Source organism: Anser anser, assembly GCF_964211835.1.
Source record: "Anser anser genome assembly, chromosome: 9".
NCBI classification, from domain to species: Eukaryota; Metazoa; Chordata; class Aves; order Anseriformes; family Anatidae; genus Anser; species Anser anser.
Genome location: NC_139729.1, coordinates 21,216,406 through 21,228,762, shown reverse-complemented (window position 1 = coordinate 21,228,762; position 12,357 = coordinate 21,216,406). Strand labels below are relative to the sequence as shown.

The window sequence follows — 12,357 nt, the reverse complement described above, 5'->3', positions numbered from 1 at the left end:
TCATACACTGGGGGAAGTTGTCTTCATCGCTGTATAGCTCCCCTTCATCTTAACTGTCTTAAGCTGACAGTTGGGACCTTTTTTACGTAGACCTGGAATATCACCCTTGACTCCTGAAGGATGTATTAAAAGTGTTTTTGACAGGATTAGCAACTTGAAGCAGTTTGAAGTTTCCTTTCTAAAGACAGGCTTTTAATATTTTCTTTTAGAAAAGCTCTTAAGCACAGGTCTAAGTTTAAGCGTGAGAGCAATCCCACTGATTACTATTAGAGTACTTGCATTTAGAGCTTAAAAATGCTTAATCAGCTTGTTGAATGAGAGATTTATGTTTTTAACAGAAAGTCAGTAGTTCTGTTATGTAGGATGTGTGGATATAAGAAAGGCATCATTTGTTAGTGCTTTGAATGATTTTTTTTTTTTTTTTACAGTGGCTGAGATTATTAAGCTATGTTCTGAGATAGCCCTAGCTAGAAAATGAATTTTCACTTGATAGATATTTTTAGTTTATGCATTTTTCTAACTTACCTGTATGCCCCTAGGTTGATGCAGCTTATGCCTAAGTTGTATCTGGACCTAATGAAGCCAGGCTGTATTTCTAAAGCACGTGTGTAGGCCTCAACGGCTTCTTCGCTTCGATCCCCATTTGCCAAGGTTGCTCCAAGACGGTTCCATAACGTATAGTCCTGGTGAGAAAATGAGTCTTCTACTGTAAGTGTCAAAAGAGGGCTCAATAATAGCTCTTTTTTGATTGCAAAGTAGGGAGGACTGCAGAAAATAACAGTATCATGTCTTTTCTTAATTGACACAAAATGGGAGGTTCTGATTTATGATTATAGGCAACTCTATGTAACTAGTACAATTAATCAGCACAGAGCTAGAAATCAGATATATATAAATCTGTTTCTAAATGGGACTGTCTTGTAATTAACATTTCTATTTCAGGTATTAAAATTTTAATGGCTGAAGTGACATCTCATTAATATTGGTCTGTTCAAGAGGCAAGAAAGAAAACAGCCTGTAAAACTAAATTCTTAAAAATGTAAAAACAAAAAGCGTACCTCTGGGCGAACAGTTAAAGCAGCACTAAATGCATCTATTGCTCTGTTAAATTCTCCATTCAGGTGGAAAAGAACTCCAAGTCCTGTCTGCAAGTCAGGGTCTATCATATCACCATTCTGGTGAGCAGCCTCCAGGTATAAATCCTTTACTTCTTCAAGTAATGAGCTAGACAAGGGAGGAAAAATAACATAAAGTTGCATCTTACATTTTTTTGCAAACATTGCAGTATTGATTGCATAGCCAGAAATTAAAATCCTTGTACTGGATGTATCAGAAGTGATATACTCCTAAAATTTGAAAATAAGCTTCTTCAACTTCATCATAACAAAGGCTTACTTCCAGGTCCTGTAGTAAACTTATTTCTGAAATTCAAGAGTTTATCTATGTAATGAAGTCAAAGTGCTGCTATGAATCCAAGTAAGAAAACATGAAGGCTTACCAAACGTATTAAAATTGGATGGGTTTCTCAGCAGTAAAAGAGTTCTAGACTGGTAAAAATAGTAATCATTCTTAAGAGGCGTAGATCAAGTAACTACCCAAGACCCCTGAAGAGGCATAATTTAAGACTTCTGTACCCACTGTAGGCTTCATAAAGCCTTCACACTGACAACAGTGGGTGATGAGGCCACAGCAGAATAATGCACTTAGCAATTAAGCAGAACTTGCATATTTTACTTTTGCTTATACTAAATTATCTTGTCAACCCAAGGCTTGTAAGTGATAAGGGTAAAACGTAAGGCCTGTCTTCAAAATGACACGCAGTGAGATAGCCCTAGTGTTTTGGTTCTATAAATGATATTTATGCCTTTAATGACTTTATGATGCATCTCACAATTCAGAGACATTTATTGGGCTCATGAAAACATGTTGAAGGGCTGCCAACTAATTGACTTTTTTTGTTTTTTGAATGCACCATCATTAGTAGTGGTCATTAAATTTCCGCCATCAGGATTTATGCTGCATTTACCTTTCGTCTGATGTTTTAGACATTCTCCTGGTAAGTGCTGGGGACCCTTTTTTGCTTTTTGCTATATACTTGTATTTTGGATTTTGCTTTATCCAGTTTCTTAGAGCTTGATACGCTTCTTGTTGATGGCCAGTGTTGGTATAACTTACAGCTAGTGCCATCAGAGCTTTTAGGTTGTTTGGCTGTAGTTCCAAGCACCTGGGCAGAAAATAAAAATATTGTGAGGTTGTTTTTTTTTTTTTAGCCAAACACAATTCTTGAATTCTTTCACAATAGCCTGTGTAAAAAAATAATCAATCACTCACACAAATAAGATCTAACCAATAATACTTTCATTATGAGCATTATGCACATGTATACACACACATATGCATGCATATGCCTGTGCATACACACACACATGTATGCACATAAACATATGTATACAGGTTATGTTTTCATTCTTTTGGTTATGAGTACATTGATTGGGTAGACTCATTTTATATTATCTGTCTAGTAAATAAAAAGAAGCTTCACGTAAATTCAAGGAAACAGTTTAATATGATTTTCAGCTCTATAAAAAAGTATTCCGAAGACAAAAATCTCTTTCTTATGAATCTTGACACTGATGCTAAATTCTCAGTAATTCTTTGATAATGCTAGAGCCAGTCAACTTGAGTAATCTTTCCACAGCTATATATATAATGAAATGAAAACAGAATCTGATCTATTGTTTGAATGTTCTTGTTTTAAATCTGTGGGAATGGGAAAGCCGTCAATCAGGCAATCCCTTGGTTTCACTATCAGGTGATACACTAAGTTACACATAAATGAGTTAGAGTATCCTTAGGTGAAGTGACTTGATGGTTAACGTTGCTAATATAATTGAATTTGGAGAGGGTACTTGTTTCAAGTGGAGACATGAAAACCCCCTAGAGAAAGGTAATACTAATGCTGGTATTTTGGAACTGATGTTTTACATACAAGCATAAGATCATCTTTATATCTCTATCAACCATAAATGTTCTCAGTTTAGTATTCAGCTGCTGGAGGGTGCTCATTCCAATTAAGAAAACTTCTTCATTAAAGGACAGACTACAAAAAATATGCCAAGTGGCTAGAATATCAAAAAGAGACTTTATTTGCATTATGTCTAATTCACGTTTATCAGGCCACATAACTTTTCTTCTGAGCAACTAATTACATTACTAGATTAAATACTGTACTTATTTCATTAAACAGAAATATTAATCACTCTGAAGTTACTGGGAAGATTTCTGCACCTACGCTTTACTTAGTTAAATGAATGCTTCGTGTTACAAGTATGAGGTTAAGTATACCTACATCTCCATTACCTAATACTCATTAGACCCCTTACTTAGCAATTATCTTCATCTACCTTTGGAGGGCGACAATGGCTGCCTGCTCATTTTCATTCTCTGCCTGTGTTATACCCAGGAACTGCCAGGCCTGCAAAAATAATCATTGCTGTATTATTTTGTTATATATACCCAAGCACAAGCAGAGTTACAACTAGTATCACTGTTCAGCAGGGAAGTAAATAAAAATAGATATGTTCTAATTACAGATTTTTCTATGGTGAACATACCAACAGTACAAATCAATGCAGTTTTGAATATCTTTGGGCCTGTTAATTTTATAATCAATCAGTGCAAAGGTATTCTGTCAGTGCATAATCACATGATGTTTTCTCAAATGTGAGTTACTGTATATTTTAAATATAACTAGACTTTTATGGAAAACAGTGAAGAACAACTATTAAGTTGTATAGGTCTAAAAGATTCTGGAAGGTCTGGGCTTTTTGAAATACTGCTGCTTATTTTACCGTAGCAAGAGATTCAAAGAAACCTAGATACTTAAATTGTAAATATTGTAAATATTTTTCAGGTTTCACAGAGTATATACCCATTGAAAACATCAGTATTGTAGAAATTGATATAACTTTAAATTTTTTGTCAACATTCTTTTTCAATAACTCAATGGCTTTTTCAATAGAAGTGTTTAATAGGTTGAAAACATCAGGAAAAAAATGAAAAGTTTGAAATATTGTCTCTTTTCAATACTTTTAAACGACAACTTGGAAATTCTATAATTTCAAGAATAGATTCTCATTTTACAAAGAGCTCACCTTTATCTATTTCAAGGCATATGCTATTCCAAACCCATTATTGTTCAATCTGTTTCAGTCAGTCATGACTAGCAAAGGTTTGAGCCATGAAACCATTCCATCTTTGCATGCTAAATGGTGTCCCCTTTTCCTTTGTCAATAAAAGGCACAAGAGTGAATACCTCTGCATCATTTGGTTCTTGTAGAATCGCAGCCTCCAGGTACAAGATTGTAACTGGCAGGTCACCTTCTTTCATTTTTTTCAGTCCTTCCTCAAAAGCACCTGGCCAGTCTTTGAAGGGGTTTTCTGTATGAAAATAATATCCCTGGAGAAGAGAGTTAAGGGACCCATGATGAAGCACTGCAGTAAGGAACAGCAACTGTAAAATTAAATGATTCACAATTTTCCAAATGGATGTAAACCTCCTTTGTTCTATGAAAAAAAGTATGAGCTACTCTGTGAAATTTAAATTACAAGAATTGTAAAACAAAAACAAACAAAAAGCCTAACCACCACTGGGCATTTATATTGTGCTCTCTGTATATTTACTTTAGCTCTGAAGTTATTCTTACTGATACTCATGTTGGACTCTCCATCAAAGATAATATACAAGCTCACACTGACTGCAGTATTAGCAGAACTGAACCTCACCTGAGCCCAGGACATCCAATTTGATGGTTAAGAGCACACCTCAAGTGGTTGACTCCCTGTGGTGACTGTAACCTGATCTCTGTTCAGTTGATACCCTGAAATCTTCAATTAACCTTCAAGATATAGAATGGTGTTTCAACCATCTACTTTAGGATTTTTTTTTTTAGATTTTGCCTTTTTATCCTTTTGCCATTGCAGTGTGAAGTGTGTATGCTAATATTGGCTACATAAACAAAAGTAAAGCACACAATGGAGGGAATGAAGAAGGGAGACAGAATACGTCATTCTTATTCTCTGAAAGTGTCAGCCCAGATTTTCTTAGTATTTGCTGCTCTTCCTTAAGCACCTGTCTTCAAAGTGCCCAGAATCCAGCAGTTTGCTTTGTGATCCATTTGGCTGAATTCAAACAGTGTGCATGTCTAAGTGTGTTCTCACTACAGTACTCTTCCAAATCTACTCTACTCACAGACACTTTAAAGAGGATGAGCTCTTTTGGGTAAAATTACTTTCCTTATCTTCGAAGAGTTTTCTTGGGTTCCCTTGAACAGCTGAGGCTCATCTAAAAATTTCACAGGAAGGATGTGCTGTATTAAAAACTTCGTGTTACCTTCTCAATGGTTGAGATGGTGACTTGTCCTGGTGCTTCCTGGTTCTCTGAAATCCAGTTCCTGCGAGCCATTTCTTCCCATTCTGCTTGCATTTTATCCCAAAACTCTGTGTCTGACTGGAAGAAAAAGAGGAAAAAAAAGAAGAAAAAGAGCAACAAAACTCTAAAATAAAATGGTGAGCTTTTAATTTCTTTCTACCAGTGGCCTGAGTCTGGCAATTTTGCTGAGCAGGATTTGTTCTATTAATAATCATACTGACTGAAATACTACAGTACAAATTTGGAATTCCATGTAATTAAATTTCATCTCCTATATTGGAATGCGTTTCTTCAACAGAAATCTCTTTATCTCAGAGGCAGCATATGTTCTATTTGGAGCAGGATTTGCAGCAGCTTACACTACATTGCACTGATGCTAACAGCAAATTGTTACATACAATTTGAATGAAATTAATACTGCCCAAAAAAACAACACACAAACCCACAAACAAAACAAAACAAAAACAACCCTAAGCATACATGTTAAAGAATAACAATACATAAACCAGTTTAAAACAGAACAAGCATCCTACTTTGACAGATTCAGCATTTTCTACTCCATAAAAGAGTAATGACAAAGCTTAGACAGAGAGTGTTTGCACAAGAGAATTCAAATTAAATGTCTTTTGACATACTGGAGAAATCCCAACATATCCTGTGCTGGTGAAAGGAATCTGTAAGAGCTTATAAAATTGTACAGTAAGGCTAAGATTTAGCTGAAAGTCAAGAGGGAAAAACATGTAACAGAAAAATAGAAATGATTAAAAACAAACGAGGTTTAGGATGGGTAACAACCAGAACGAAGGAACCACTCTGTTTGATAGAAATTGATGTCAAGAAACAGAAACAGGACAAAAAAAAAAAAAAAAAAGTGGGGGAAATCCAAGATAAGGTGCTGTTTTTTCAGCTGCCACACATTAGTCATAGCCCTGAGGTGCAGTCCCATAGCAAAATATACGCTCAGCACTGCAAGCCTTTGCAAAGTTCTCCAGTTCGTTAAGGGCATGGCCAGTATTTCAGTAAAACAGCACTACTGAGGGCGCAGTTTCTTAGTTTATTTATGTCAAAGAAAATAGCACAAATAACTCTGTTGAGGTATAGACAGACCTATTTGAGAGTGAGGTACTAAACAAAATTATTTAAAGTTGTTAGAAACTGGTCCAGGTAGTTTTGTCCAAATTGTTACTGCAAGATCAATCGCTCAATGGCTCCACAGCCAGGCATGATTTGCAAAATCTGAATCTGTGATTGCATTACTTGCCACAGGCCTCCTTCTTAGGTGCTTGGAAAAAGGAAAACGCAGACTATTAGCGGATCTAGAATGAGTCAGCAATGAGAGCATTTGATACTAGATATGAAGGGTTAGGAGGGCTTGCAACCACTATCAATAGGTGCTATTACTATAAATCACAAGGCTGTTTGCAAATGGCAAGGTGCATTCCCTGTCTAGAAATCTAACAGGCATTTCCCTTTGACTCTTCCTGTGTCATCTGCCTCCTGATATCCAGGAGACTCAGACTAGCATGAATTATGCAGTGGCAGGATCTGTGAAGATACCTGCTATGTTACTCTGTGGACTAGGAAACGAGCGTGAATCATTCACGCCTGGAGAGATTACACTCTTTTTAATAGAAGCAAACTGAAGGTGACAACTCTGTTACACAACAACTTCTGAGGTTTCAAAATTTGCTTTCATTCCAAATTTGAAGGAAATACAGCCTTTTAAATAGTTGTGAGATTGTGCTGAAATGTCCATTTAGGGATTGAAAAGGCCAGGATAATGATTCAGATCTCGCCCTTTTTTATCAGCCATGAGCAGAGGCACTTGAATCCCTTAAACTATCCTGTTCAACAAATATCTCCATGGTCTATTTTGCATTCAGTGCAAATCTGTGCTGCATTGAAGAAGAAAATTACTTGACCGTGTTTTTACTATAAGTAATTTGGAGATTCAGGATGAGGTAAAGGAGTGGAAATTTCCCTTTTCTATAGATTAATATTAATATAACTACAGAAAAGTAATTAGTAATGCCTTTTAAAACAGATTAAGTTATAGAACTAATGATATATATGTATATGATGTTTATATTAGATTTTTTTTCTTGCATTTTTTCCCACAAAGATCATTTATACGACCCACTGACTTGGAAACATATCAAATCACATTTCTTCGTCATATATAAAAACACTTAGTGTTTTTAAGTCTTAAATTCAAATACTGCTGCTTAGTTACATATTTATAATACACACAGAAGCTCACTGTGTGCATATTCTGCTTAAAAGGCTAATGAATTACTATGCATTCAAATAACCGTGATTAATGTTTATCTATAGTGAATCAAAAATGGAGGAAAAATGTACTGGGGAGAAGTTCAGTTAAGCTATTAGCTCTCTTATCTCATCACATACTACTTGGACAGGGGTCAGGACCGAACTGTTAGTTTGCAACTATAACTAGTGATTTGCATGTCTGGGCAAAATGGATTTAAGTCCTTCATGTGGCTGTTGGGGAGGGAAGGTAGCCTTGCCTTGACTTGGCGAGTGGTTCTTATGATTTTGATTTTCCTCTTCATGTCATGATAAACCCTCAGTGGTGTAGCTGTACAGAACTGTATGGAATTTCCTGGAAGGGCACCTGAACTGCTGTTGGTTTTGATACAGGAAACCAAAGCCTAGGAGAGTTCAGTTGTCTGAATTCCACTCCTAGGCTGTGGTGGGATAGCAAGCCTACAACTGCAAAATATTAATATAGATATTATTAGGATAGAATAGATATATCTTAATATATATATATAATATTAAGGTATTATATATTAATACATTTAAAGTGACATGATGTATCTCTTATCAGCCTTCCAGACTTCCAGGGGATTAACTGATTTTTTTGCCTTAAATAAATGTATATTACAGAATATTTTAATTATTACATAACACCGGGTAAAGTGTTGAGATACCTCTATGACATAACTTGTGTGTTAAGCAACTCTTCTTGTCACCTTCTTATTCCTGTGGAGTTTCACAAGAACACTTTTCTTTAGTTCAGACATAAGCTTATGCACATCTGTACAGGTGGTAGTCTTAATGGAGATGTTTGGAAGAAAGGAATACAGGGAGAAAGGAGTAAGATACATACTTTCTCTGGAAAGCCTCTGAGAATTTCGTAAGACTACCTTAGTAGAGAAATAACTGTTCTGCGATGCTGACCCAAATGGGACTGTATCCATACCTCTGTTTTCTAAGCTGTGAGATATAAGAGCCCAGATATACTAAGGGTCCATTTACCTGAAAGGACAGGACCTGCTGGGAAAGTCCGGAGCCAGGGACTGTATGGTTGTACAGTGCAGGGACTGATGAGGAGGGACAACAGGACTGTGAGTTCCCTTCAATTTCAGAACTCCTGCAGCAGCTATGGCTTCCTAAATGCATTCAGTACGTGTGGGCTCTGAAACTGCTATGGCAAAACCGCGCTGAGCAACTGGATCATGCTCAATCATGGCACCTGATAAAATGCCATAATATTGCCATGGCAAATAACAATGTCAATAGCGGAGCAGTTTAATGTCCTTGAAGAAGAGGACTGTAAATATTGCATGGTCTTTATTAAAGGCCTAAGGCTATTTCAGGTGTCATTAGTGGCAGTTTTTCCATTGACTTCAGTAGTAGGAGGGCTAAATTAATATTGAATGCTTCTGAAAATCTGGCTCTGGATCAAGACTCCTAAATTGAATTTTAACTCTATTTGCTATGTGACTGGTGCCAATTATTTCATTTCAGTGTTTTTCCTACCTTAACACTGGCAAATTGCTTTGGACATATCAAAAGTTTTCAGAGCAGTTGAACACGTTTAACATATTCTCAGATCATCTGCAGCCTTTGAGTGAAATGACAACCAGGAAAAATGTTTCATACCATCTGACTCCTTCCCTGCAGAATATTCTGCATTTTGTCAAAGAGACTGTTTTTACCCTTAGTATTTAAAAATACGCTGAAGCAGTGTCTCAGTGGGAGACAGAATTTCTTCAGGTTCTTTATTTCCTGTGATACAATGGCAGGAGTGGGGGGTGGATTTTCAGAATATTGATGGCTAATTTTTAAATTTACCGGTTTTTATCACATTTGATTAGAATTTTGCCTGTCCCGTACTGCTAAAACTCAGTTTGCAATGTTTCTTCTTGACCAACGCATAAAAAATAAAGCTGTAATAAAGCTGTTGTGGTTGTTCTTCCTTTGAATTACTGCATCAATATGTTAAATTTGTGCACTTACTAATTACTACTAACAACTGTTGTCACAAAATTTAGCTGTAATATGTTCTGATGCTTCATAACAGTATATTTATTATACAGTAAGGGCTCATGTTGTAAATAAAATGATGCCGAGAAGGATGGTTTAAAATTTCTTTTGTGTAAGCTCACAAAACAGTGTGGCATCTGCAATTTAATATCTACACCAGGTAAATGTGGCATAAGAAAATATTAAAATTGCTTTTTTCCATGTCTGAGACATTTTTCTGTTGGAAGTTTTTGCACTTCCTTGGTTTCATGTTTGTTAATTCTAACTCACTACCAGTAGGAAGGTGCAGGATAAAACAATCATATTAACAGAATATAGATACAGGATGGATCTGAGTTCTCATGCTAGCATTTTTTTTCTTTTTTTTAATTCAAAAGTACTGACTATTGGTAAAAAAACATCTAATTAGTAGAAAAAATATTTTAGACCATATTTGGTATGGCACTTGGAAATCACGACATTAGGCTATTTGTGCTTCCCTCAAGTGTTTAGCAAAGGGACAAGGAAAAAATCAAATCCGGTTTCCAGAATGAAAGAAAAGGTAGCCAAGTCTGCAAGGACCCAATCAGTGCAAGCGCATCTAGATCCTCTGTAGTAAAAAAGCTAATTTACTTATCTCTTTATTCTTTAAAGAATCCCCAATGACACAGACATCTTTAAACCTACTTAAGAAAGAATTACCTCACAGATTTTCATTAATCTCAGAGTTTGACATCTTAAGACCATTCCCAAAGCTCTAAAGTGAGTATTGGGTGGGGGATAAAGTTTGGTGTCTTCATTTACTGAATTTTTAATTAATTCCTTTCAAAGCAGGCAATGAAGAACCTCAGATTCACTTCCTTTTCTTGATCAGTTTTCTGGCTAATCTTACCACTCAGAGCTTTCCCAGTTGAGAAATATTACAGAAACATCCTAAGCCTAAAAGAAGGATTTTTGAACAGTATCTATTCTCTGGTTAAGAAAGCACTAATCTTTCTGAGATGGCCTGCAATTTATTTCAGTTTATTTCAATCACCTTAACTTTCTTACCACTTCATTTTTGCCAGGATGAAAATTCAATGCTTTTCAGATGCAAATGAAAATAACTACTCTATAAGATCTTGAAGAATCATCTCCTTTCTATTTTAACTACCTGGTCTAAATTTCTATTTTAAGCAGAAAGAATTACTTAGACTTCCAGTTACATAGTTAGGGAAACATTTAATTAGAATCTTTTTAATAGCTGTTTGCAAGACTACATTAAAGCATTTTAATAATCTTTGTTGCCTCAGAATGACCTTTTTTTTACAATACATTCTCTCCCTTATTTTATTCTGTAAAGTAATTCAGTAAAGTCTTGTAATCTGTCTAGGAACTCCCCATCACACGTGGTTTCTGGGAACTGCAAAAGTACTGACACCATTTGCTTAACCACTAACTGTAATGCAGAGATGTTCACCATCAGATTCCCTGTGTCTCAACCACAGATTACTGCACAACATGTCCCACCTTAAGGATCATATTGCAGTGCAATTAGGAACATCTAGAAAATTTTGGTGATCTGAAAGCAAGTCTCTCATTTCCTGCCAGGAACAAATGTGCGTGATGTGCCACATCAAAAAAAAAAAACACCACAAAACAAAACAAAACATATGCATCACCAACAGTTATTTAAAGTTGTTAATCTAATTGGTCAGGAAAAAAGGCACTCAGAGAATACAAATGTATAAACTCTTCAGTCTGTAGTTTATAAAACAGCTAATTTACTGATTGTGTCCATTTTAACTTTGTAAACTGAGATGATATTTTACGTGCATTAAGATCCTGTGAAACCATGGTAGAAATCATGTAGTCTTACCTTATCATATCATGAAAAATTTCCCTCAGTGGGAAAAATCCCTCAGTGGGATGCAGCTGTCCTGGCTGTTTGTGGCAATGGGATTTTAAACAGTTATGACTGAACCTCGGAGAAGATATGATGCTCAGAATTGACAATTGTACCTTATTTTTTAATGGATTCTATTAAAAAATCTGTATGCCACCTTATCTTAAGACTGGTGCAGGATTTCAGTTGGGAGTAGTGGTATAGGACAACACTCAAGAGACATTTTTCATGTTAGAAAAGTAGAAGTTAATGAAAAAAAAACAGTAGATAGGAGAACTATTTGAATACCTTCACCTTTTCAAACTAAATTCCTTTATCAGAAGAAGAGAATACTCTGATGTTTAACATTCTATCTATAATTCTTTTATAATTCTAATTATAAAAATGCACTGATTACGGCTGTATGTGCAGTTACTCATCCATTACACCAAGTAATCATTCTCTTTATCAATGATTCTGAATTCCAATTTCAATGTGCAGAATTGGTTTGTGTCTGAGCTGAAATAACTGATTGGACACATTCAGTTGCTGGGGAAAAAGCAGTTTTCACTCATATACCTTTATTTTTGAAGTACTTGCATTACGGGGAATTTTTCTTGACCCACGTATTAGAGTAAGACAAAATCAATTTTGAAAAGTTAGTTCTGGCTCATGTCCATTTATAGCTAAGGCTGTATTTTTTGTTAAGAGAGAAACTGATATCTTAAATGAGTAACTCCAAGAACCATATCTTTTCTCTGCTTTGAATAATCCACTTCCAACTTTCTCC

General features: G+C 35.7%; 1 protein-coding gene across 1 annotated transcript in view; it reads right to left on the bottom strand.

Annotated features, from left to right (window-relative positions):
• Positions 1-12,357, bottom strand: part of PEX5L (peroxisomal biogenesis factor 5 like) — a 114,340-nt gene that overhangs the window by 12,588 nt on the left and 89,395 nt on the right. Inside the window, exons 8-13 of the mRNA XM_083848437.1 lie at positions 5,393-5,509; positions 4,316-4,459; positions 3,405-3,475; positions 2,027-2,224; positions 1,059-1,224; positions 526-683 (exon numbers count right to left, since the gene is read on the bottom strand). Coding sequence (XP_083704563.1) covers positions 526-683; positions 1,059-1,224; positions 2,027-2,224; positions 3,405-3,475; positions 4,316-4,459; positions 5,393-5,509 — 854 coding nt within the window. The remainder of the gene's footprint in view (positions 1-525; positions 684-1,058; positions 1,225-2,026; positions 2,225-3,404; positions 3,476-4,315; positions 4,460-5,392; positions 5,510-12,357) is intronic.